General features: G+C 39.0%; 3 protein-coding genes and 1 pseudogene across 3 annotated transcripts; 1 reads left to right on the forward strand and 3 right to left on the reverse strand.

The window, feature by feature from the left end:
• The first annotated feature begins 3444 nt into the window (after nucleotides 1–3444).
• On the forward strand, nucleotides 3445–7863 carry LOC112177715 (chaperone protein ClpB1). The gene is made up of 10 exons (XM_024315975.2): nucleotides 3445–3583; nucleotides 3691–3911; nucleotides 4010–4273; nucleotides 4362–5027; nucleotides 5104–5304; nucleotides 5941–6321; nucleotides 6449–6804; nucleotides 6930–7191; nucleotides 7304–7501; nucleotides 7591–7863. The coding sequence occupies exons 1-10, from the start codon at nucleotides 3445–3447 to the stop codon at nucleotides 7768–7770; spliced, it is 2868 nt and encodes a 955-aa protein (XP_024171743.1). The 3' UTR covers nucleotides 7771–7863.
• A 2339-nt stretch (nucleotides 7864–10202) lies between these two features.
• LOC112177716 (putative gamma-glutamylcyclotransferase At3g02910) lies at nucleotides 10203–10736 on the reverse strand. The gene has a single exon (XM_024315976.1). It carries the CDS (start codon nucleotides 10734–10736, stop codon nucleotides 10203–10205), a length of 534 nt encoding a protein of 177 aa, XP_024171744.1.
• A 750-nt stretch (nucleotides 10737–11486) lies between these two features.
• On the reverse strand, nucleotides 11487–12657 carry LOC112179733 (annotated as a pseudogene).
• A 7604-nt stretch (nucleotides 12658–20261) lies between these two features.
• On the reverse strand, nucleotides 20262–21298 carry LOC112179667. The gene has a single exon (XM_024318122.2). It carries the CDS (start codon nucleotides 21196–21198, stop codon nucleotides 20503–20505), a length of 696 nt encoding a protein of 231 aa, XP_024173890.1. The 5' UTR covers nucleotides 21199–21298; the 3' UTR covers nucleotides 20262–20502.
• Nucleotides 21299–27117: the final 5819 nt, after the last annotated feature.

Here is a 27117-nt window from a genome sequence, read left to right on the forward strand (position 1 = left end):
GTTGGATGCTCGTTCTCTTAAATGTGTGTTTGATGGTTATAGTACCTCATCAAAAGGCTACAGGTGCTATTTACCTCATACCCAAAAATTCTATGTCACTATTGATGTGATTTTTTTGAAGATGCTTGTTATTTCACTCCCACCAAACCATCTTCACGGGGAGAATCATTCATTTCGGGAAGAAAAGTTCAATTAAGTGTTAGTTGTGCCTCAAAAAATTATTCCAAAAGTTGAAGTTGTACTTCAAGATGTTGTGATTATGCCTCAAGGATTTGTCCAAGAAAATGTTGAGGAAGTTGTAGAACAGGATCAAAGTATTGTCTAGGAAGATGTTGAGGAAATTGTAGAACAGAAAGTTGTAGAGAATGGTCATAATGTTGTCCAAGTAAGTGTTGAAGGCCCAAGATCCCCCTCTGATGCTTCTTTTGACCAATGTGCTCCAGAGGTAAGTTCTGGACTCATACATGTGTATGATAATATATTCCGGTTTAATTACCTGGTCATAATGTTGTTACCCTCTAAATGTGTTACCTAACCGTACTACTCGTGGTCTGTCTCCTTAAGTATATGGAACCATTCTTAATGCTAAAGCCAAATATTCTGAATCAATTGTTGATCTTCTGTATCTATTCCTAGTAAAGTGTAGGATGCTCCAAGAGATCCAAAGTCGTCTAAGGCTATAGAAGCAGCAATATATGAACTTGAGAAGAATAATTCTTGGGAACTCTTAAACTTTGGCTTGATCAGATACTTGATCAGAGCAGAATAATAATATCTTTGGCTTGATCAGATACTTAACTAGAAAATGGCTTTAATATCTACAACACTCTAATATCATCTTGTACATTTATTAAGTTAATTGATTACAAGTTCAAAAGTAGTACTCTAACTATAAAGGTGGTCGTGTGAACAGTGAAGTAGACATCTGGTCGTGCATGTAAGCATATGGAAATTCTAGAGTACATTCATTTTTATATTTTACTTTTTTACCGGAGACTTTCGGCGATGAAAAGTTCTCTTTATAACCATATCTTTTTTATTTTATTATTCATTGGGAGTTTTCATGACAAAAATTTCATTCGGAAATTGTGTCTCCATTTTTTTATTTTATATGGGGCTAGGGCTTTATCTGATCAATATTTCCTCGGCAAAGATTCATTTATTTTTTCTTATGATCGAGAGGTTTTTGTCGATTAATTTTTCGTCAAAAAAGGTATGCCCCTTCTTATTATATATAAAGCTTTGGGGCTCATTGGGTTGAAGGCCATAAGCTTTGGGGATCTAAAAGTAGTACTCTAACTATAAAGGCAGATCGATCTATGGCGTGTTGGACTGAGACGTCAAAAAAAGATTTGGGCTCGAAGGAGGCTGTGTAGGTGAGCGGCTCCGCTTGGGCGCGGCCGGCGGTGACGCAAGAAGAGGCAAGCTTGCGATCTGTCGCTCTAGTGACCAACGGCTGTGATTATCGCTGGACGAGTATGGTAGCGGCAGCGACACTATCGGCGTCGGAGTTGCTGGTTTGGCAGATCAGATTCCTCATCCAACCTTTTTCGTTCATCTGGGTCCAACCAGATTCAACGTTCCATGGCGTGGGCTAGGGAGTCCAAATGGTGCAACTAGCCCTGTGGTTGCACTTGAAGCTTTTCAATATGGTGGTCTTTGTAGCGTCCGGTGGCGGTGCAGTCCGTGGCATGGGGCTGCTGGATCATGACTGCACAACGCTAGGATTGACTAGGCCTTTTGGGCTTGCTTACTTCTTTTGGGCTGGGATGAGGTCTTTGGGCCTTATTTTGGGCCTCATGAGGAGTGGGTCAACCTTCTATGGTCGGGTCTCATTTAAGTTTTTATGTACTTAGCCTATTTACTTGTCTTTAGTAACAAAGTTTATAGGCTTTCTTGAACAACTGAGCATGGGTACCGTCAAATGATCGGATCTAATCTATGTATCAATGTGGTATACCACAAACTCTTTTTCTACCCAGAGATGGTAGAGGGAGGATATGTAATGGTCCTTTCTGGCCTGAGTTTATTAATCTATCGACGTGATATTCTTCAAAAAGGACTCCAGTAAGGCAGAGCTAAATTTTAGTCCTTTCAAGTTTTTTATGATTTTACATTGTGTTTTTTAATTTTATGATTTTATTTTATTATACTAATATTTTAGTTTAGACTAAAATTAATGTTTGAGACAAGAGACAAGAGTCACTGTTAACAGCCATGTTTAATTAAGTTTAATTAATGCTCGTTTTCTGTGGATCCCACAAGAGCCAAAGAGCCACTTTTAGGGCTATTTTCAGCCCTCTCCACCCCCTTTTGGACTTTTTGTTATTGGAGTTCATAATTTAGAAAAAAAAATTTAGAAATCTTATTTTAGCCCTCTTATTGGAGATGACCTAAGGTTTAAGAGGTCAATTAACCTCGATGACCTAACCCGCCAACGATGGTTTAGGAGGCTAGATGGACGACCAAATCAGACATCGGTTGGTGGTCTAGCTTCGAGTAGTATTCATGTCTTCTTTTAAAATTGTTTCCCGCCAAAACGAAGGCAGAGAGAAAGAATTTCCAAATATAAATGAAAACATTAACATAGAGGAGAGAAAAAAAACTTATCTTATAACCCTGTTGTTGTTCAATATTACTTCTCTACCATTGCGTCCTCAACACACCTCTCTCTTTTTCCCTCCACAGCGTTTCTTCTCTCTCTTTTTCTGAAGCGACCTTTTGGTTCTAAAAAACGACGGCCTCAAAGTCTCAACCTTTTTTGTAATCGAACTGAAAAAGTTTCAACCTTTTTCAAGTTCAGCGCTTCCAACAACGTCGTAGAGATTTCTGAAGCTGCCGTGCGTCTCCACCCGGTGAGTTTTACTCATTGTTTTTGTTCTTATTTCTTTATTTGTTATCTCATCAGTGTTGCTCATTGTCTAAGTTAGCTTCTTGGATGTTTTGTTGTTCTGCTGTTCTTACTTTAAAGGGCTTCGTATTGTGGATTTATAAACTTGGTTGATGAAAAGGTCGTGAATTTGGGTTGTTCTCCCAAGATTTGGAAACCTCTTCCTCAAATTGGTTTTAGGTTTTTTAGGGTAATATATTCTCGCTTGTGTATTGGTTGCTGGCATTGCTGTGCATATAGAATTATAGATGAATATACTAATGACCCCAAAGGACAATAGTACATTGATCTCCCCCTCATAGCTAATTAATTATTTAGTCTATAATCTAGTTTGTTTGTCTTTTGAACATTGAAGACAACAAAACTGTGCACTATTGATTAATTAGTTACAAGAAAACAAATTTTAAAAAAATTAAATTAAATTTGACTTTGCTCAGCCCAACTCCGTTTTGTTTAGCTTTCTGATTAGCCTTCAAGCCGAGAGTAATGAGTGCTTTATGTCTGCCATGGGGCTTGACATTATGCAGGGGTTTGTGTTTGTGAGTTGAACGAATATGGAACCGCCGTCGTCGACATTGCAACTTATGGGTGAGCTTCGTGAAGATAAGGAGGAGTTAGAGATCACTTATGGTGTTCAAATCCCCGAAGATGCCCTGTCTCTCGCTTGCAGCATTGCCATGAGATACTCTGATGGTTGGGCTACTAGCTAGCTCAAACTGCTACATATAGTTCTTTGACAGTTCTTTCACTATACGTTTCTAACATGCTCCATCCTCTTTCTTTTTCTGGTTTTGTTTTAGTTTTATTGGCAGCCACCAAAGATGTGAATTATAAGACTGAGAAGTCATTACCGGGACAGCTGGCAGTTCACCTCTTAGCTAAAGCATGTTTTGAACTCATTAATGATTTTGACATGGGTGTAGAGAATTGTTTCGACGTGTACTCACTCATCCGCGCACATATTGAGTTGAATGAATGTAAGAAAGAAAAGGCTCCTACCAGCCAATGCTGGATCGACTATGTAAGTTGGTGCATGCTATGTAATATGTACTATTAATTCCTTGGTAAAAGCCAGTCTTGGAATTACTCTGGTTAATGTGGTTTTGGTGCTGACTTTAGGTAACAGATGAGTACAAAGATCTTAAGGAAAAGTGGCATACACTCGAGGGGAAATGGAAGCTAGTCTTGCAGTCCAGGCGGAGATCAGAAAGAAGAACTCAAGAAGTAGAGGCACTGAAGCATGTGCGCGTAAATCTTCTTTCTTATTTGCAGCAACCGGAAGTGGTGAAACCAACAGACCTTATGCAGCTTTTTTCCCTTGTACATGTGCTTGGCAAAGATCAAAATGAGCTGTTAACTATTTACCCTTTTATGATAGCCAAGGTGCATAAGTTTTCCACTTTTACTTTTCCCAGTTGTTTGATTACTTGCTTAAGAATGGTTCTTGAATTTTAAATCTCCGTTTGTGTAGGTAGCGTGGTCCTTGACTGGTATTCCAAAATCATGGTTACTTCATTCTACGGAACCACTATTTCTCCCAGATATTGGCCCCACATTTGCGAAGAGGGTTGTGGGGCAAGAGCTTCCTAAACTTGCTGTCACCGGTGCCTTGACAGAGCTTGGACCTGGGGCGCACCCAATTGCTTCGTTTCTATTTCTTTGCCGGCCTGGTTGTGGCAGAACAGAGCTTGCTAAAGCTATAGCTGAGCTATTTTTTGATGAAAAGGACAGGTTGACTGAACTCAACATGGTAAAATATAAGTGTGCAGATCATGTATCGGATGAAGATGAATATGACTTCCCACGGTATGAACCGAAGTCAGAATTTAGGGAGCATCTCCTAGAAGCCGTGAAGAAGAGTCCTTTTGGTGTTGTCTTGCTTGATAACATTGAAGTTGCTCGTCCATCTGATGTAGACATTTTGGTTGAAATTTTAACCCATGGAAGACTGAGCGATGGGAAAGGACACTATGTTGATTTCACTAAGATAGTGATTATTCTGACATCAAATGTTGTGCAAGATCCATTTATGTTGCGCTGTTGCAAATGTACTGTGATGGTTGAAAACTGTTTTTTTAAAGACCTGGATGAAGATTCACCAAATGGTGTTTGCCGTCACCTTTTGATTCTACGAAAGGTAAGGTGAAAATGTGGCCTTTTGAATCATTGCTCTCATTTTCTTTAGTAAACAAATTTTCTCCGTGTTTCCACAGGCAAGAAAGCATTTTAGGACTGATTTATTTGAAACTCTGAATGATGTCATTGCATTCGAGCCCCTTTCACTTCTGCACTACAGATGTGTTACGAGGTTGTTATTGAGGGACATCGCATGCTCCATTACAGAAAAGCGCCTCATCATATGCCCATCTGAAGCTGCAGTTAGAGCTATATTACTTGATTCGGATTTTACCCGTGTAAGTATGCTGTTGTGTTTTTATGAGTCACCTAGAATCTTATACACATAGATGTTCTTTACATTTGTCTGTTCAGAATTCTGTCAATGTTACCCCTTTTTACTTTTCATACTTCCCCTTATTATTTTCTTTCAATTCTCAATTTTTTCACTTTCCCTTGGTCAATTTAATCTCCTATTCATGTTATATGGCTGTTGTTGGGCGCACATTGGCCTGCCTAATTGAATGGAGGTGAAAGGATGCCTATACCCCTGCATGTGACGTGCAACCTTTCTTCACTCCTATTAGATTGATAGTAGGCCTTTGTCCTTGAATTGGTAGAACACATTGTTGAGAGCACACATGTAACATTGAAAGAATGGCCAAACCACAGGTGGAACTAGACTGATTTCAGTAGATTCTTTTTAAGAGGACATCTGTGTAGGTATGAGCTTCGTACATTTGTTGAACCTTTTTCGACCGTTTAGGAGTTACTTGAAATTGTTTGCTTGATATACACTGTTAACCTATTTCCTAACAACTTTAGCTTTTGGCATAGGGGTTGGCTAACAGTAATGTCAAATCAATTTGCAACGAAGAATCTTATATCTGGTAGCTCGTAATGGTGAATGTTGATTGTTTTTATTAATGTTTCAGGATGGCACAAAAAGTATAAAGAGCTATCTTCAGACCAATGTAGAAGCTATGCTAAAGGATCGCCTTAATGAGATTGATGGCCCGTGTGTTTTCTATATGGATGCCTCCGTGGGGACAGAGGAGTTGTCTTATTTTAGATTTGAGAAGATGAGTGCATTAGATTATGATCAGGAATTAAGGGACTTCGTAAACTCTTCAAGTGAATTAAGATCAACATACAAGAAAGAGAAGGTCTGGCTGCAGAAAGTTTCCATGTTGAAACGAAGTTTTCCTGAATTTCTGGCTAATCAAAAGGCGGTGAAGGATCCGGCCAAAGTTTCTAAGGTTCTGCATATAATAGATAGTCTATTAGAAAATGCAACTCATGAAAATGCCACAGTGGTAAGTACATACTTATTCTTTTGCTTTTTAATAAATAGAACATTGAGCATGCCATTATCAATGTCTTCTGGCAGACTTACTGTGAAGTTGTGAAAATTACATCGTGTATATTTTTTGGTTGGTATAGAATGCATTTGGCTCCTTGGAGAAATCTGTTGAACCTCGGGATGATCAATTGGGGAGATCTAAGAAGATGGCTAAGAATGGTATCAATGGTCTGCGGGCATCTTTGTCCAATCTGATGGTAAAGGACGAATTCATTGGTACAGTAGCTGCCGCCTTGCTCATGTCTATTGATTCTCCACCACAGGGTCTCCCATGTAGACCTGCCAAGACATTTTTACTGTTGGGTCTTACGGAAGTTGGTAAGGCAGATCTTGTTAAAGGTTTAATGGAGCATTTTGTGAGTGATGATGGGATGAGCCTACTGTTTCAAATTGATATGTCCAAGCATGATGACACAGAGACATGTTTCTCAAGCATGTAAGGGAGTTCTGATGCATCATCACCAACACTTTTCTTTTTCTTGGAACTATGGGTCAGAATGGATTTCAATTCTTTTGGTATTTGTCGAAGCATGTCACTATTGAATTTTTTTTTATATTCAGGTACACTAGCAATGGGCAAGCGGTGAAGATAGTGCCTTTTGGTATTTTCCTTATTGATCGAGTTGAAGATGCCCTTCCCTCCGAGTTCAATGCTCTAATACAACTGCTTGACTGCTGTACAATGAGTGACGAGCATGGACGCAAGGTTATTTTTAGTTGCTGCATTGTCATGGTTGCTTCAAGCGCTGGGAACAAGGACTTCATTGAAAAACTTGTCCTCAGGAAATATAGTGCCAGATTTAATGGGAATGTCCTTGGACAGGTACCTTATGTTAAGTGCAGCCAAGTTATCACTTTCCAGGGTTTTAGTTGCTGATGTATTCAACCACTAAATTTCTAGATTCATCACAAATTTATTTTGGTGTACACATCAGGAACTAAAAACATTTAGGTTCGAATTGCTGAATCGAATGGATGAGATGGTACTATTCAGTTCGTTATTTGGTGATCAACTTGGAAAATTCCTAAGGCTGTCAATGGATGGTGGAGGTGATCTTCATGAGAATCCTGTAAAGGAGGCTCTTGCATTTGAACTTGCTTTTCAGGATTTGTTTCTGCCTGCTAAATCTCTAGTGAGTATCATTATAGCACCTATGGGAATCTGTTTTGCTTGAATCTGTTTGGATATTGTTTTCCTGACTAATTTCATACTTTTTGGTAGTCTGATCCACCCAGTCCACAGAACCAAGCAGATTCTATGTTCTATCTTTTAAAATGGCGTGTCATCAGAGATGGACTTGAAGTTATGGACAAGAGTACCTTTTATCGCCACTTCTTGAATGGTTCATCAGGGAATATGAATGAGTCGGATACAGGACCAGTATTTCAATTGTCACTATAGCTTTGTCGGTAGTAGAACTTGTATTTTGCACAGGAACTACTAAGATTGCAAGGCATGTAAGAGAATTTCAAAGTTATACTAGGTTAGATTCAACTCTTGAATCATATTTCAAGTTGCTTTGACCCTGTGAGCCAAGTTTTGTCTCAGGTCAGTCACAAATGTCAAATTTTATGTTTACTAATTCTGTATCGACCCCGACCGTGACTGCCTTTTTAACCATAACCACCGTATGAATTTTGTCTCAATATTCATTGAGGCAAGGGCATCAGCAAGGGATTCGGTATGTAAACAACTGAAGAAATTCTACAGAAAGCGGAGGAAAAGAAGAAAAAGAGGTTCTACCTAGCTGTGAGGCATCATCATATATAGTCTACATACCAGAAGAAATTAGAGATTGACCAGAAAATTGTCTAAGTGAAAATTTTGGGGATTAGAGATTGACCAGAAAATCGTAAAGTGAGAATTTTGGGCCTTATTTTTGTCATTCGTACAACGATGAACCAATTCATCTCAATATGTATAGCTTAAACAGTTCTGTTGGTATTAATAATAGTTGAATTTACATGGAACCTTACAATAAATTGGCTTCTTAGGTCATAAATTGAGAATACTCCCTTAATTCTTAGTCCATTCCCTAGTAGTTGATCGCTGATAATAAATTTCTGATTCTAACACATTCCTATGGCTTCTTCTCCCAAAAAAAAAAACACTAATAAGGCTATTTTGATTCACAAATACCACACTGTTCATGACTCTGGTGGAGTGAATCTCTAGAAAATGGAAGGCTTAATCCGTTACCAAAGTGCAGAATGCATGTAAAGACTCTCCATGACTAATGTCCTTTGCCAGCTATAGTTAGTGATTAATAAAAGATGGAAGTGGAATTGGCCTAACGAAACTCTGTCTAGGACTGCAGATGAGAGGTGATTCTTTGTTTGGATACCCAGCAATTCTGGGTGCGAGAGGTGTCCACACACATGGAACTATACAAAGAACCAGGCCCCTTCAATATCTGAGTTCGTTAGGTATCCATCCATCTTGTTCAGCCAAGCCATTGGAAAGAATTCCTTCTTGGCTGCCCAGCTGGTTAACAATAGGACAGCTACTGGGCTAGGTATCACTGCATTTGTAATTTTGTATCACAACTGCCCGGAAAACAGGAATCACATTCACTTTGAATACTTCAGCCAAAGGCTTAGACAGACTGCTGAGCATTAAAAGCTATCAAGCTTAGAGTTCGCAGGGCAAAGATTGCACACTCTTTCAAGAGATCCAGCATTATCATCAGATATAAAACTCCCCCAGTAGGAGAAAACGAAATTAAACCTCCCTTCTATTTGGGTAATGGCCTTTGTAAAATTTATATTTATATGATATCCTATAGAATATAGATTGAACATTTTGAATTCAAACTTGGTGGCAAAGACTAAAGTAGTAGTCAAACAGAACGTTGGCAATTATATACATTCTATGTGTTAAAGAAGTTAGAACCAAAGCTAGTAAACGAAAGAGCCTGAATAATTGAATATACCATTTGCAATATACTTTGCTGACCATGAAACAAATTATTTAGCTCTATGACCCTATCGTTATGTATGCAGAAGATTTCTGTTTGTTTAGATGCATGTAAAAGAAAATAAACTTAGCTTTAAATGTTCCAAGCATGAAGTAGTTCCATTATGCACTATTAATATGATGATGATCAGACCAGAGGGAACCTCTCTCTTACTTTACCTTGAGAAGCTAATGATCATACATCTCATATATAATGATAGTTATACATCTTATGTATGATAAATACCCTAATGCACTTTATTCTGTTCCATATACAAGAATCATATGAACTCTATTCAAAGGAACCTAATACGTAGCTGGCTGTTATTGAAATGCAGATTAGTAGTGGCTCTAACACATTCCTATAGCTTGAAAACTGGAAACGGGATTTAGATTCACAAATATGGAAAAGATTATGAGTTTGGTATCATTTGCTTGCCCAAATTGCTGATCATAAAAGATGTACAAGTGGAATTAGCCTGATGCAAGGCCTAACGGATTCTGTTGAAAATTGGATTCTGAACTAATACTGAACTAATACTGGGATACACATATTTAAATGCCTAAGAACCCTCAATCTGAGGTGGTTTGGAAACCCTTCATCTAGCTCAAGCAAACCATTCGAAGGCTTTACTTCATGACCCGGCTGCTCAAAACTCATCAAAACTAAAATAAACGAGCAATTGCAACTCAAAATGCACAAGACATACGAATTAACTGATACGTATGACGAAATTTATCTCAATTTTTATGAAAAGAAATGTACATGTGTGACATGGACCGGCTTAATAAAACACCGGTTTGAATCGGATATATGAAAAGAAAAACAGAGCAAGAAAACTTGACCTCATCGACAATGCCATTTCCCAAACTGCCCCTCACTCTCCGTTCACAAAATGCCGGACGTCCTCGAGAATATTGCGACCCTGATGAGGCCTATCCTGTCTTTTCACGTACCGTTTCGCCTCATTCTCTGTGAACTCGCTCAAACCCTCCTTCCCGTTCCTCTCCCACATGGCCTCCCCAAAGCTTCTGTGCGCGAAATAGGCCTCGGCCTCGACCGGAACGACGTCGTCTCTGTCCGCACTGACCGTCAATTGAACCGGGAGCCGCTCGTAGTGCCCGATGGAGGTGCATTCCAGCTCGTCGAACCGGGCGAGTCCCCGGGTCGAAACGGCGTAGAGCTCGCCCCTGATCCGGTGACCCAACCCGGGGAGGTTGATGAGGTAGGGAAGGCCGTGGGGGCCGCAGACGAGGGGGTGGGTGTGGAGGGTAACGTAGGGGCCGATGAAAACGGCGTCGTCTTGGTCGATTAATTCCTTGGTCAGCTTGTGGTTGTGGAAGCCTCGCTTGAGTGTGCCGTAGGAGAAGATGAGGTGGGGTTTGGATTCGTCGTCGGAGATGTCAGCCATGGTTTTGGCTGAGAGAGAGAGAGAGAGAGAGAGAGAGAGAGAATCAAGAAAAAGCTGCAAATGGGATCAAATTGGAAGTCGGAGTCTCGGAGAAAGCCTTTTTGTTCTCTTTGTTTCTGGGTCAGAGCTGAAATTGGGCTTAATTTCATGTGGGTCGAAAGAAGCGGGTAAAAATTGGACACGGTCAGACAAGTCTAAAACGCTGCCGTTTAACATTACGGCACTACCTTGTATACAGTATACCATATGATACAATTAAAAAAAAAAAAAAAATTCGATCACCGTCCATAGTCATTGAAAATACACATAACGACTCATTCTTGTGGAATTAGAAAAAGAGTCAACACCTAAGTAATTTAACATTTTTAAAAATAATAAAGTACTTTCAAAACTATCTACAACAGCCATGAGGATCAAAATGGCATAAATGCTGCAACTACAATATTAAGATAATCAGCCAACACAATTTCAGCATTGGTATCTTCAGCAACCACTAAAGAAGAAATAGTCTCGCTCACCTCAAGCGGATTCAAATTTACTCACCACCACCTCAAGCTTCTGAAGCACACGCTTGCTTTGGACCTTTGGACCCTTAACCTTGTTCTTATTCGTTTAAAGTTCTACCCACTTCCACGTTTATTAGAAGATCAAGCTATAAATTATAATACATGTAGATAGCACTGAGCCTCTCTTACTAAACAATTATAAAAATTAAAATCCAAAACACCTTCTTTTCTTTTTTTTGAGCGATGAAAGAAGGATATAGGGCTTTTGTTTTATTCAACGAAGACTCAACATGCTTAACAAGCCTCAGCTCAAGTACAAATTACTAGTGTCGTCGTCACCGCCACAAGCCGAAACTAATCGTGACACAGAGACGTCACGAAATCTACCGCCAAACGCTTTTGGAAAACCGCCAAATCAATCCAACGCAGGCACACCTTAATAGAACTCATCCAAACACGCACAGGATCTCCACAGTCCAAATCTCATTGTCATCTTCAATCAACAACATCAAATAGCCAGGCAAGTACTGGCCTCTGTAACCAAGTGGGAAAAAAGAAGAAGATCGAGATGAGCAGTAGTGAATCCGCCATCTTGCCGATGTAAGACAAGCGATACATGCAACATCGATTTCGAAGAGGATATCTCTGAGAAAAAGATGAAGCAAAGATCTACCACAAAGAGGGTAGAGAAAGACGACGAGACAAAATGGAAGCCTCCCCATAGGGTTTTATCCGAAGCATCAGAAACACCAGTTCGAATCAGATACATGATCTACAATGCCATCTGCCGAACTGCCCCTCACTTTCCATTCACAAAATGCCGCACGTACGTCCTCAAGAATACTGCGACGCGAATGAGGACTATCCTGTATTTTCACGTACCGTTTCCCCTCATCCTCCGTGAACTCGCTCAACCCTCCTTCCCTATCCTCTCCCAAATGGCCTCACCGAAGCTTCTGTGAGCGAAATAGGCCTCGGCCTCGACCGGAACGACGCCCTCTTTGTCCCCATTGACCACCAACAACCGTGAGCCGCTCGTAAAGCCCGACCGAGGTGCCTTCTAGCTCGTCGAACCGGGCGAGCCCCCGGGTCACAAGTGCGTAGAGCTCGCCGTTGATTCGATGACCCGAACCGGGGAGGTTGATCAGGTACTGAATGCCGTGAGGGCCGCAGACGAGGGGGTAGGTGTGGCGGGTAATGTAGGGGCCGATGAAGACGGCGTCGTCTTGGTCGATCAATTCCTTGGTGAGCTTGTGGTTGTAGAAGCCTCGCTTGAGTGTACCGTACGTAGCAGAAGATGAAGTGGGGTTTGGAATCGTCGCCGGAAGTTTCAGCCATGGTTTGGTTGAGACTTGAGAGAGAAAGAAAGAGAAAGCTCCAATAAGGATAGAATGGAAAACCCGAGAAGCCTTTTTCGTTTATGCACTATCGTTTTACTCATCAGAGAGATATTACGTACCATTGTCCATTCCTTTTTTCACCGCATGCGTCGCAGGGGATCAGCACCTCCAGGATGGTGTATGTCTCTGTCGTTTTGTGGAGGGCCCGAGGGGGGGCACAGAATCGGAGGTCCCATAAAACCGAGTTTCGAGGAGAGACGTTGAGACGTCGAATAAAAATGGGTGACTTTGTCGGCAATTAAAGCTGATTCTTACTGACCATACATCCGAAAACGACGCCGTCACGATGTACGGTGGAGCAGCGACCACATGAGTGGTTCCCACGGCGGCGAGAGAAGGACGGGTTTTTTTTTTTTTCCGATCTTGGGAAAATCGCAACTAAAGGATTTGTTCTTAATCCAAGGCCGTACGCGTGGAGGGATGAGGAAGTGGGACCCAGGGGAAAAGCTACGTTTCAGAAGCGAGTGAGGGGTAGGGGGCCTGTAGTCTGTACCTTGCATTTGCAGCTGACAAATATCCCGTCCAATCCAAAGGCTCTTCTCACTCTTGTCACTTTTGTGCTAACCGAAGCTCTCATTTTAATGCAGATCTTGCTGAATATGAAATAAAAGAAATTATAATTATTATACATCTTAAATTTTCATTTTGGAGAAGATAATTTGGTTATATATTTCTAACCGATCCAGACTCTTAAAGAGTAAATGACTTCTCTAATTTCATTCAATGAATCGTTTGCCATGTCATGTTTGTGTTCATTCTTAGTCAATTAAAATTTAATTAATATAATCAATTATATTAAATTGATTAACTCAATAATAAATATTAGGTTGTACATGTTTGTCTGACACAAATATATCACCCACTAAATAAAAAAAAAATTCAATTTCAAATTACAGTTTACACCTATCTATCACAAATTTCACTGTTCAAATTCACACTCAACCTTTTTTTAGTAATATAAAATTTGTGTTTCTGTAAGGTTTTCAAATCTTCGATGAATGTAAATTGTGAGTTATAGCTTATGAATTTCAATCTGTTTTTATATTCACTAATAAAAATTGAGTGTGTCTGAATTGAATTGTGATGGGAACATATATAGGTGGAGGTAGGTTTAGGTTGACTGTAGAATTAGCTTACCTTTGGTTGTAGTTCTCTTATGTAGGAAGCTTATAGCTATTTTCGATACATAGACGTCAACACAGTAATGGTGGTGAACGCTTTGTTGGACTGCACTTGTATAGTCAATGGTTTGCCTGTATATAGTCAACTCTCCTAGAAGCTATGTATGTGTGCATGCTTGTTACTAGAAGAAAACATTATTTTACAAAGTGTGGAAATAAACCTTTTATTATTATTTTTTGGATACGAAAAGACTAACAAAACAAGCTAAAGGGAGGCTCCTCTAAAGCAACCCGCGTCAAAGATATCAAAGATAATAGCTGAGCTAACACTCGGGGGAAAGTGACTGGTCCAAGAAAGGCGCTCGTCCGATCCATGGCCTATGGAGGCAAGGGCATTTGCCACAAAATTAGCTTCCCGTAAAGTGTGGGTGAAAACGATTGAATTGAAGTTGGATGCTAACTGTTTGATGTCATGGATGATAGACTGAAGATGCCAAGGAGTGTTGGTCTTCCCAATAACACAGTGAGTGACCAGTTGGGAATCCCCTTCAATCAACAGGTTGATGTAGTTAAGCTCTTGAGCTTTTAGGAGGTTTCCCGGAGAGCAACAGCTTCAGTCAGAGGGATACTAGGTTTCCCAATTATTTTAGCACAAGCAATAATAGGACATCCAAAGCTGTCCCTGATGGCAAAGCCAATAGCTGCAATGTTGTTTAGTTGAACGACTGAACCATCAAAGTTGATTTTAACATGGTCTGGAGGAGGAAGATTCCATTTGATGTGGTCACGCTGATCTAGAGGACGCCTTACAGGAGGATTATGAATGAGGAAATCTTGAGAGGTGGAAGCCGCAATATTTAACTTTATGCATTAGTAGACTAACTTAGCTTGATTTTGAGCCAATATACGACTGCAGGGAGCTAATTTGCTGCTATAAAGAATGTATCTATATTTAATATATTAATACGTTAATATACTGTAAAACTGATTTTCTTTTGTTATGAGTGACATGTTAAGGGCTCATGCTTGTATCGTTGTTGTTGTTGTTTTTTTTTTTTTTTAGGAGGAAAATAACTTGCAACTTAAAATCTCTACTACAACCAAAACTAAACTAATAAAAATTAAAAGCAAAAAAAGCCGAGAAAAGTAACTTTCTTGACCAAGTAATAGGAGTAGATGATTTGTGACTGAGATGCTTGTATCGTTCAGTTTATTAAGTATGAATGAACTTATTTGATGAAAAGTAAATTTTTATTCATAAACGATGTTTGCGTAAAAATCCAATACTTCCACGTTTATAAATGCAGATAGCAATTGATCGAAGACTATATCTTTTTTTTTTTTTTGAAAAGGTCGAAGACTATATCTATAGCTAAGCAGTAGGTAGCTATTACAGCAGTACCCGCCTGCCTTGCCCTAGGCTATAGTGACAGCAGCAGCAAAGTTGTGGTTCCCCGAGATGGAGTGTGATTGATCGATCTCGATCTTAGGAGTACTGCAGTGATTCGATTAATATAAATTTGTATGAATCAAGGGGCATGTATTATGAATATTTGCATGAACTAAAGCTACATGAATCTGAACCTATTTGCTTGGCTGTTTGTTTTAAGCAGCTACTGAAGAAATGGATATGTGATCGATTCTCTTTCTATCGAAACAGCTCCCTTTACGACTTTTTGGGTTTCAATAACAGCCACTAACCTACTGACCCATCCACCCAGAGATTCTCGATCTCTTCCCAGTTCCCACTCGATCAACTCCTAAACTCCATCTTACTAGTTAGTCACTTTTCCCTGTCCCATGTATGTGCCCTACAGAGAAAATAAATAAATAAAATAAAAATTCCCCAAAGCTCTTATGATTATCAAAACTAAGATGTGGTAGGAAAGGAAAACCAAAAGGTTCAAGAATGGAGCCTTTCAATTGGGTGGTAACTGAAGGGGATCAATCCGATGTAAGAACGGCTAGCGGAGGAAAGAGTGCAGGCAAAGAACAGGAAAAACACCAACTCTTGTCCACAATATATGGCCGGAAATCGTTTGAACGGTTGGGGAGTCACGCAAGCCAGAAATGATGAAAATGTCACCTGAACTTAAGTATATAATATATTTGTAAAATATTTATCAAAAAAGTTTGAATCTTTGACTTAATTTTTAAATCTTAATACCGAGTAAAAGATAGATAAAAATAAAGAGTTGATCACGTTCTTTTAATCAATGGTGCTAGAATACTATGTGTAGTTTCCATGTGTTGGCTGGGGGACTATTGACATCGAAATCCTCTTTAGTATATTTCTGCCTATAACAATCCCAATATATATGCATGGTACTGATCTATCATTATCATGAAGCAGTCAAACAATATATGGCTGTATGCTTTGTAGATATATGATTGAAGTTAGAACAGACGGGACACTATATATATAGAGAGTTACGTGCAAGTTGGCCAGTTACAAATAGTGGTGGTGATAGCAACAACTCACAAGCTAGAGATCGATATAGGCTATTTGCAGCGAGATATCTCAAATTCTCGAGCATGAATATATCTATGTAGTTCATTTGATGTCCAACACGCCAACCATCGTCATGAATAATTGTTCCCCACTCAAATAGCAAAAGCTAGCTAGCTCGATCATCACCCTAATTTGTGACTGGTCACAGCTTATATATGCAAGTAGATATATAGAAATATAGGTGAGCCTATGGATAACAGAACGAGTATGTGGATGATATATAAAGTGGTATATATGAACATACCTAACTAGCTACGAGTAAAAACTAAAAACCAATGAACGGAGGTACCAAAATGAGACAGATCGATAATGTGCAATTAATTATAGAATATCCGACGGATCGATATTAGTACGGTAAGTCTGTTGCATATCAATTCTCCTCGAAACTTTGATGTACACTAATTAACTGCTCAAATGGTTAAACCATACTATTACCAAAAAAAAAAAAAGGTTAAACCATACTGTGAAGTGAATCTGGTCAGTGTCATAGTTACATTATATAATGTTGATTATGTACTTTAAACATTCATTAATTTGACTTTCCAATTTTTTAACATGTCCACAATGTTCTGGTCCAAAAGCGCTGGCAATCAAAATGCTATAATAAAGGGTTTATCGATCACACTTTTGTGGGCAAAAGGAAAGTCACAATGCACTTTACTTTCGAGTGCCGATCGAGCGGCAAATTAAAATATAAGTAATACTAAATCTATAATCAAAGCAATGTTTAATTTATTGTTGAAGAAGATTTAAACAGTTGGCAGCTCTACTATTTAGTTCTTTGATTATGATTAACAATATAAAAGGACGAAGTGAAGCTCAAGTCCATCTCAAGCACGCCAACAAGGAATATTACTTGGTCAATAATCTTGACACTGATGTGGCTTTCTAAACCCAAATTAGAATTGGCCAAGAAAAAATCACTCAAATCATAAGGGGGTTTGTCTTTTAAATTGTGTGATGAGTTGAAATATTTCTTTAAACTATTTGATTTATTTTTATGAGGTATACATGTGCTAAGGTTCTCATAGTTGCATACAAAATTGCTGGTGTTTTTGTCGATCCAATGGTTACGAATCTATTTGCAGATACGTAATCCAAATAAATATTGCAAACACGTGGTTTAAGGTGTTTACTCAATGGATTTTTGTGTTTAGTTGTTTACTCCGACGACTTGAAGCCGGCGCTACTATTGCGCGGTCAAATGAAAACATTCTGTTTACATGTATCGAGATATATATGGGGTAAAATTAATGAAAAAGCGCGAAGACCTAACCACCATCTTACTAATGAGACATTTCAAGGGCGACATCTATCGTCGATTTGGACAGGTCAACACAACCGTTTTCGATCGAGAAATGACCGTCACTCGTCGGTTTTCAATGATAGCTTTGATCATTGAGTTTTGTAGGTGACTTCTTACATTGGGGTTCACTTATGTTTAGATTAGGCATCTTTCAAAGGTGGCGATATGATGTTAGTAGTTATCTTGGTTCGGGTTTAGTTGGATGGAAATTATTCTATGTACCGACGGTGTAAGTGACCCAAACCTTATAAAATAATCTCAACCCTTGATATTTATTATCAACTTTATTTTTAATATACAAAAAGTGTATTTAATGCAATCTAACCATTCATTTATGTTGGTGCAAGTGTACGGTGGTGCTCTGAATAATCTCTCTTGTGTTTATGGCGTTTTAAGGTTATGTTTAGTCATTAGTAAGTAAAGATTTAAGACTTAAGTGTTTTGCTGATTTCTTGTTTATTAATTTGTGTGCGCCAATTATCCATGTATGAGAAATTCTTGCCATGACCTCTCATATTGAAATTGAGATGATCATCATAGTGACTAGCTATTAGTGTAATATTTCATTAAGTTTGAATGGAATTCCATGACCTCTACTATGGGAAATTATCAAAATGAAAAAGAAAAATATTAGAGTAAATAGTTGGCTTTAGGTGATTTTCAAAGTTTCTGTTTAGTAAACTTGGGTAGACTTTGAACAACATTTTGGAAGTTAGTGCTTTAGAATAAACAAAATGATGATTATTTCTTCACAAATCACCAATTAGGGTTACTAATTTCTTAATCACGGATCGAACATGTCATTATCATCGTATACATTTGGTTGCAAAATTGATTTTTTCTGTGCAAGTCATGCCTCATCATTAGCATCAAGACTTGTATCAAGACTTGTTGATCTACGAATCTAGACAAATAATTATCAAATTGTGGACCTACTCATACTAAGCTATTCTAATCCAACAATAATAATTCAGAGACAATAAGCCGCACTTTCAATATCCTTCATTCACGAGAATAGATATGCCCATTATTTTGAGTTGAGATCATTTGCGCGCTGTTCTTGATCGATGATGATTCTATTATTGTTAAACTTTCACACCAACACTTGAAGACAAGCATTCTTAAAATTTCTTTTGAAATTATTAAGCTCTGTGTGAATGATTACCCAATTGGGAAAAGTAGTACCATTATTATTATTTTTTTTGGTGTGTGCTCTTTTGACATTAATAAGTTATCATAGACATTGTGTACATGAAGGATATATGTATGAAAATGACAGAGATGTTCCCCTGGTCAGCTACTGATCAAGGATTATTTGCTCAACTATCGTCCGATTGAAATCGGACTGTTGACATGTATCTAGATTTTCTAGAGATGAGATCTGTCAACCGTCCGATTTCAATCGGATGGTAGTTGAGCAAATAATCCCTGATCAGTAGCTGACCAGGAGAACGGGACTCTGAAAATGAAATGTGCATCATTTTATGGCTTTTTCTTGAGTTTTTAGGTGAAATACTTTTATTGTATTTCCCTTCCCAATTTGCTTTAAACAAAAATATCTACCATATCCTTCCTGTGACTTGCACAGGTCATATACAAAGATTATATCCTCCAAAAGATTCTTTAAACTAAAACACATCTAAACTGCGGGACATATGTAGTTTGTAAGATGATACTGACTAAGAGTCATAGTAAATCAAATAGCTAAACAGTTTTCAAGTTAATTGATTGATTGCATGAGTGATTCTCGCATGGATAGCTAAGAAAAATAAAAACTTTTTTGCGCACACTCTCTAGTTTCAAGCTCACATTCTTCTCTAGTTAGCAGAATTTATATATTTGGAAGTGAAAGTAACATCCACTCGAAATGGGTAGACGCACATGCTAGTATCCCAAATGCGAGCTAGATATCGTACGAAATATACAAGAAATATTAAAACTTATCTTGCACAAATATTTTCCAAAGTATCCAAACACATTTGTTACATTCGACTAGCAGCTTCCTATAAGTGATCCCAGACATAAAGTTACACAACAAGCTTAATAACTTTTTATCTAATTCAAATTTAGAGGGAAAAAGAAAAATGTCAAATCCATATCGTTGTTACGATTTCTACATCCGAACCTTCCTCTTAACCTAAACACTTGCCTTTAGTTTTGAATAATGAAAGGCTTCCAACCTTTCATCTCCACCACCATCATCATAACGTGCCGCCCCCCTCATCCTCTAACTAATGAAGTGACATAAGCCAGGTCCCTAGTCCCTACAAACATCCAAATCCCAACCTTACCCAAATTAATCAATCCCCTAACTGCTGGACAAGTCTTGCAAAGTACACTAATGTCATTCTTGAAAAATTAAACCAAAACCAAACCCTGGTACCACTAAAGTATCCTTTTCAATATTCAACCCCCATTGATTGGCATTATATACACGTGCCATGTGGACCGACCTAATTAGGTTTGACTCCTCACATTTTTTCAGTTAAAGACTCCCATCGTATGCTATGCTAGACTGGAACTCGTCAACAAAATCCGCTATATTGCAATTAAAATCTGCGGCTTATTCACACCCGAATGAGTGTTACGAATTACATTACGAATTAAATTAGATTAAGAGTTCGAGTAATTAGATAAATATGCTTACTGGCATATAGAAAAAAAAAGAAAAAAAGAATAATAATGACTAACTCAAACTGAAAATTAATATTTAGCCCAATGGATACACAGATGGATTGCAATCATTGAAATGGCTAAACTTTGCACCACATAATAGTTGTGCTTGCTTACAAGGAAATTATTATCATTGCAAATTCCCTTTTCAAACTCAAAAAGAATTAAAGAGGAAATAAAAAAAGGAAGTAATATTATTAGTAGGAGTTTCTTTTTTCTGTTAATTAATAATTGTAAAAGATATATTATTAACCTCTGTACACAGGCGACCGTTCAGAACCAATCTTGGAGATTTTGGAATGCCGGAAGGCCTTGATCGGACTTGGAAAATGCCATCCCCTCCCCTTCGTTGGCGGCTTCCCGGAGGAACCGGAATTGGTCGACACCATCGGTACCGCCACCGACCTCGACCTCATCATCATCGTCCTCCTCATCGCCGCCTCGTCGTCTTGTTGTTCCACCTCTTCAATCTCGCCGAACTTCTTCACCGCCGGGGCCGGCTCGGGTTGTACGCTGAACTCGCTGGCCTGGCTCCTCCGCGACGAGCGGAACACGGACGACCAAAAAGAAGGAGTCTTTGGCCGCTCGCTCCTGTCGCCGGAAGTAGTGAGGTCGAAGAGGCGGCCGCCGCTTCCAACGTAGCGGGAGCTGGAGCGGAGGAAAGAGGGAATCGCCACGGAACGGGATCGCCGGAAAGAGGGCTCGCTCTCGAGAAGCTTGGCGACGCGGACGCCGTCGGCGGGGAAGCGGGAGGAGTTGGAGGAGGAGGAAGAGTCGGAGGAGGTGGTGGCGCAGCAGGGGCAGGGGCGCACGTTAGCGCAGTCGGGGCAGAGCGCGGCGAGGCGCTCGCGGAGGCAAATGTGGCAGATGCCGCTCTTCCGGCGCTTGGAGGGGTGTTTCAGACATTTCCAGACCTCCTCCTCGTCGACGTAGACCGCCGCCATTACGGTGCCGTTTTTCAGTTCCGAGTTCGAAGCAGTCTAATCTCTCCTGCTTCTGCTCTCTCTCTGGTTTGGTTTTTCTTCTGTGGCTTCGCTTCGGCTTAGGTTTATAACAGGTGGGGTTTGATTGGGGGAGACAACTTAACCATGGTTAAGGATGTTAACCGCAGGTGGAGTTTGGAAATTTGGATTGGTAAACCTTGGCGGACGTGGAAACGCCGCGTTTCGGGGCTAATGGAATTGGTAGAGGTCTTGAATGGGTGTCTTCATGTTGCGAGACTACCCCGAATTTTGGGTTTATTTACAGGAGTGCCATGGCTCAGTTCACACGTGCTGTATGGGAATTGGGAATGAAGGTAGAATGGGACTGGTCATAGGCCGACAACTGGTTCGATGGATACCACAGGGAAAGGAGGGTAGGGGTGGGATTATATTGTAAAGTAAGGAATATCTTTATAGGTGTTTATTGACCTTTTGGAGTTGAAAGCATCTAATTTTGTATTGGTAAAGGGGGTATTAACTTGACTTTTGCAAACGACTAGGTCAGAATTATTATCCCATCATTTTCTACTTTAGCTATAATAAATTTAATTTTTTTGGTAGAATTAGCTTACCAAATATCCTCCTGCGAGGAAGGTACAAGTTTCCATGCATGTCTTTTTTTTTTTTTTTTTAGAGATCTAACAACTGGTGTTATTTATTGTGAGAAGTAGTTTTTTGTGATATGTTTATCACATTACGCTATATGAGAAGCAAATTTTGTAATTGATACACTCGTCATTTTGTTTAAATTTAAAATTGAGAGCATTTATTCTCTCTCAATGCATGTATACTATTGTTCTTGACCAATTCTAGTAAGTTTTTATATTGTCTGTTTACTTAAACTAAACGATGAGGATTAGTTTATTTTTTTAGTTAAAGCAAAACGAGCAGTTTTATGCCCAAAGATATTGTAGATAACAAAATTGCACATTCTTCTTCACCAATTTTTTTTTGAATTTGCACAATATTACCGACCATATTTTAGTGCATTTCTCTAATCATTTCAAGTAAGTAATACATGATTAATCCAAAGTGAGAAGGCTCCGAGCAATACGGAGCGACCTTGAGAGTGCGAAACCTAGGGTTTCGAGTGGCGGCGGCGACCGTGCGGTGTCCAGACCAGAGCGACGGCGTGCAGACGGAGCAACAGTTCCTTGGTTGGCGACGTCGGGTTCTGGGGATTGTTCGAAGACCCCATTTGAGGTGGTACTGCTCCGATTCGCGGCGGCTTTAGGCTGAGGTGTTCGAGGGTGTGGTGTGTTCGATCCAAGTGGTGCCGGGCTACGATCGCGTCAGGTTTGTGTGGGTACTGGAGTCTTGGGCGGTGTTTCATACAGACAAGGCGAGAGTCGTCGAGGTCGAGGTGGTCGGGGTTCGACGTCTGGCCATCTTCTGCAGAGTTTGACAGACCGTTTTGATCGAATCTGATGTGGTGGTTAGGTTGGCCGCCGGATCAAACGGCGGTGGAGGCAGCCTGCCAGAAGTGGCCTAGGGTTTCTGCCCTGTTGACTCGAGTTTGGGTTTGGGCCTTTAGGCCTGGGCTCAAGCTTGGTTTGATGGGCTCGAATCTGTGGCAACTTTCTGGGCTTGGGCTAATGAGGCAGGCAAGCCTTCCTAGGAGGCAAGGTTTGATTTGGGCTTGGGCCTCTGGGCTTGGGCTCAAGTTGAGGCCAGCTGGGCCCTAATGAATTAGGGTATTGAGTTTGTATGAGGTTGGATAAACTTCTATGAGTCTTCTATGACGTTTCTAGTTTTTTGCTTGTACCACAATTGCATGATTGGCAAGTGAGGGCTAGTTGAATAATTTTTTTCCGTAGGAGGCAAGGTTTTTTCATTCTTGTATAGGCTCGCTTAAATGTGAGCGTCCCAGTGATCCTTAATGGTGTGCTTTAGCTTAGGTAGGTTAATCCGGATTTTCTTGTCGGATTTCTTATGTAAGTTTCGGTAAACTACATCCTTTTTGCTGTTGATCTAATGATATCAACTTCTATTTCAAAAAAAAAAAAATACATGATTAATCCATAACTTAATATTCTTGTTTTTTTTTTTTGTTTATCATAAAGATATTTACCAATTAGGTATCTAACTCTTATAAATCACACAAGTGAACTATCTCTGTCGCTATGTTGAACATCGGAAATGTTTTCGAGGGTATACATCAAAATTGAAAGGGTGCGACTATTTCCACCCTACTAAATGCTTTGTTCACCCTACAATCAATTTTTTTCTTTAAAATCCCAAAATTATCCTTAATTACAATTATTAATAGAAAAAAAATAATTGGAGTTAAGTACAATTTTATGGATAAATAAAAATTTATCCATCAGACATCCCAATTATCATCTCAACTTTCTATACCAAAAAAAAAAAAATTATCATCTTAGCTTCTTCATCGCCAGTCTATCAAACAATTAGTTAGATGAAATTTTCAATCTATAGCAGCAAGTGAAAATAATTGTTGGTTAGTATTATTTTGTTCTACTTCATGTGACTCGTGTTTGATTCTACGTCACAGTAACTGATGAAGGGAGAAGACAGTGAAGAGGAAAAAATAATTAAAAAGTAACAAGAAAAAAAAGAAAAAGGGGTTGCACCACGATGATGTGCTTATTTTCTTATTCTTTTTTCTTTCCCAGTTTTACATTTTCAATAGTAATATCTTTTTTTTGTTTGCTTAATTATTTGAGGGTGAAATTGAAATTTTCAGGGTAAAAATTTAATGGTAGGGTGAACAAAGCATTTGGTAAGGTGGAAATAGCCTCACCCAATCGAAACCATGTATCTTTAATAGTTCCAACAGTTCCTAAGTTTATAATAACCGATAGCTAACCTACAATATCTAACACTCAACCTAATTTGACTTCTTGACATTAACTTGATAAGTTCTCACTCATTTCTCATGAAACTCAAACAGCTTATAGAACCCCCATGAAGGATTGACTTTTGTAAAATTATAAGGATCGATCTATGAATAGTTTGAAAGCATGTTTCCTGACTGCACATTGATAAATTCCTCTGATTCGTAATAGAACAGTATTGAGAAGCATAGAAGTTTGTTATTCCATTTTAAGGATGCAAGCTAAATGCATCCTTAAAATTAATTAAGTGTTGAACAGATGAATACCATAAAGTTCTATCATAACAACCATACAATAGCATCGCATTAAGATAGCATCGCATTAAGTTCATGTACAATTTGTGATAAAACATATATAACATGATTTGATCCAAATACTTTGATCCATGCGCGTTGTTTGTAAAATATATTTGATAGAAATTTGATAATTTTCTGAATTGAGGGTTGGAAAATATATAGTCTGTTGATATTATAGTAGTTGCAAATATGTACTGCGTACTGCAGACTAGTGAACCATTGTTCATGTACCCAGTTAAATATTAATGTTACATTGAAAATAAGTAGTTAAATCAGCATATATTAGTCATGAAAGATACAACTCATCTAACTAAATGTCCATTTGCTAAAACTAAAGGACAATTTTAATTTTTCATTTTCTAAAGCAAAACCTCATTGCATTCCATACATGCATGTAACAAATTTTTCTTCCACATCGTCGTCAGCTTGACTAAGCAGGACTAACTTGTTCCACAACATTACCAAGCACAGCTCACTTGATTGACCTCCATTGCAGCAACGGAAAATTGAAGCCACATTACACGCCTTAATTGATTGCTAATTTGCTATAGCTAGTTACCATCGATCAACTATTCCACAGCTCCTGTCCTTGTCACTAAGACTCCAGCACTTAAAGCAAGTCCACCGGGCATAACCAAGCCCGGGCACCACCTCACAAAATGACCCAGGACAGTAAAATGTCCATTTTCTTCCTTCCACGCACTGGGGTTGGGGCAAGCCAACAATAAATAACCCAGGCCTATTGCTGGGTCAAGTTGGTGACCCAAGGCAATGAGGCATGACCTAGGCTTCCAGTGTGGCCCAAAGTAAAGAGAGGAGGAGAGACGCGCTGGTGGAGAACGTGCGCTGCAGTCGGTTGTCTTCTAGCGGGGACAGAGCTGCAGCGCGCGTGGAGGCAGTTTTTTGTCGATGTCTGGACGTGGGTTGCTGCGTTGGCAAGTACCCATTGGCTGCTTTTGAATTTTGAAGGAAACGATCAACAGATCTGCCCCGTTGGTTGTAATAGTAATTGGGATCAGATGGTGAATAATTAATGACCTAATTATACCAGGTTTAGGAAGGTGAAAAAAAAAATTATAAATAATAACGGCTACATTACAATGATAAGAAAAAAAAGAAGTCAAAATGTCCTATAAATTCCTCACCTTCTATTTTAGCTCTCACACAAAAAAAATCATCTTTCTTAGTTCCTCCTCCTCATAGCTTTCATTTTCCAAAATTTTTTGATTTCAATATGAGCGTACAAGCCAATACAAACGCACAACCCATAATACATCCAAGTATTGACCGGACGAGATGGCAGCCTATGGAAGACATTCAATTGTGCAAGTCTTGGAGATATGTTAGCCAAAATCAGGCAAAGGGTATGGATCGAAGAAAAGATGATCTATGGATAGACATTCGTAAACACTATACCGAACATTGGAATGAATATGTCCGATCAATTCAAGCTTATATGGGGAGGTGGAAAAATTTGAAAGTCGAACTTTATGCTTGTCATTATTCGTTAAGGCAAGCGAAAAATTGGTACAAGAGTGGTGCGAATATAATTGATGAAGTAATCCTGACTTAAAATGCTTGGTCTATTCAATTTAAGGTTACCCACATTTACAGGGAAGGCAGCAGCTTGGCTGACAAATTAGCTGAGTATGGAGCTACCAACCTAGGTTCTATTTGGTGGATTACAGTCCCCAACTTCATTGCTGGGCTCTATGTGTTATGAATTCGACCTAGAATTCCTCTTGCGGAAGCAGACAAGTGCAAAACAATATAGATAAACGATTGAGAAAACAAACACGAACTTGTTAACAAGGTTCAACAAAGAACTTTGCCTACGTCCCTGGGCTGCTTGGGTTTCACTATAGAAGAAGAATACACGAACAAGAATACAAGAATCTCTCACAAGAAGTTCTCACCAACTCTCGAAACCTCACTTGCTCTCTCTGTTTAATGCTTCAAAGACTTGATCTACTACTACAACCTATGCCCCTATTTATAGATATCTAACCAGACCCTATAATACATTGGAAACCTATTCTCAATAGACATAGAAACCATTACCAAGTATGATTATGTAAGCAGGTAGGAAACAATCAAAACTCCTCTTTGATCAAGGATTAACAAATCCTTATCCTATGTGGAATTGGATCCACACACCCAACACTATGGTCATGATTTGTCCTTAGGCATTATGTATCGTTTCAGATGGTGAGCTTTTGATTAATTAGTTTTTGTCGTTGTATTGCTTTCTCTATTGTTTTTTGCTCCTATCAATAGCACTTTTGATAGGTACTTGCACTACTACATGCCAGTTGATACACATCGGTTCAAAACTGATGTCTTTTTCATTTAGCAACTGATGTCTTGTTAAGTGATGTCTCTAAAAATACGAAGATGTGCTTGGAGATAGATAAAAAAAATATATAAAAAAATAAAAACAACAAAAAGAAACAAAAGAAAAAGGATAAAGCATCCATACTTAGCGGTTCCCCATTTCCCGCTATTCCTCAATCTTTTTGTTTTTTCCAATACTTAGTTGAATCTGCAGCTTAGCCTTATCTATTCACAATATTTCAAAATAATAAAATAATATTAAGTCTTATAAGGACTCATGTCTATATTCTTAATAGACATCAGAAAATATCAAATTTGATGTCTAAATTTTTAAGACATTGGTTTTCTTCTCAACCGATATCCTTTAAGTGATGTCTATTAAAAGGTTTGCA

The sequence above is a fragment of the Rosa chinensis genome, chromosome 7 (assembly GCF_002994745.2).
Source record: "Rosa chinensis cultivar Old Blush chromosome 7, RchiOBHm-V2, whole genome shotgun sequence".
Classification (NCBI taxonomy): domain Eukaryota; kingdom Viridiplantae; phylum Streptophyta; class Magnoliopsida; order Rosales; family Rosaceae; genus Rosa; species Rosa chinensis.

What these genes read in the sequence shown, in the direction of transcription:
- LOC112177715 (XM_024315975.2), top strand. Translation starts at nt 3,445, where the DNA reads ATGGAACCGCCGTCGTCGACATTGCAACTTATGGGTGAGCTTCGTGAA. An exon ending in ACCCTTTTATGATAGCCAAG is followed by an intron (nt 4,274 to 4,361) that starts GTGCATAAGTTT and finishes CCGTTTGTGTAG; the next exon opens with GTAGCGTGGTCCTTGACTGG. An exon ending in ATGGGAATGTCCTTGGACAG is followed by an intron (nt 7,192 to 7,303) that starts GTACCTTATGTT and finishes TGTACACATCAG; the next exon opens with GAACTAAAAACATTTAGGTT.
- LOC112177716 (XM_024315976.1), bottom strand. Translation starts at nt 10,736, where the DNA reads ATGGCTGACATCTCCGACGACGAATCCAAACCCCACCTCATCTTCTCC.
- LOC112179667 (XM_024318122.2), bottom strand. Translation starts at nt 21,198, where the DNA reads ATGGCGGCGGTCTACGTCGACGAGGAGGAGGTCTGGAAATGTCTGAAA.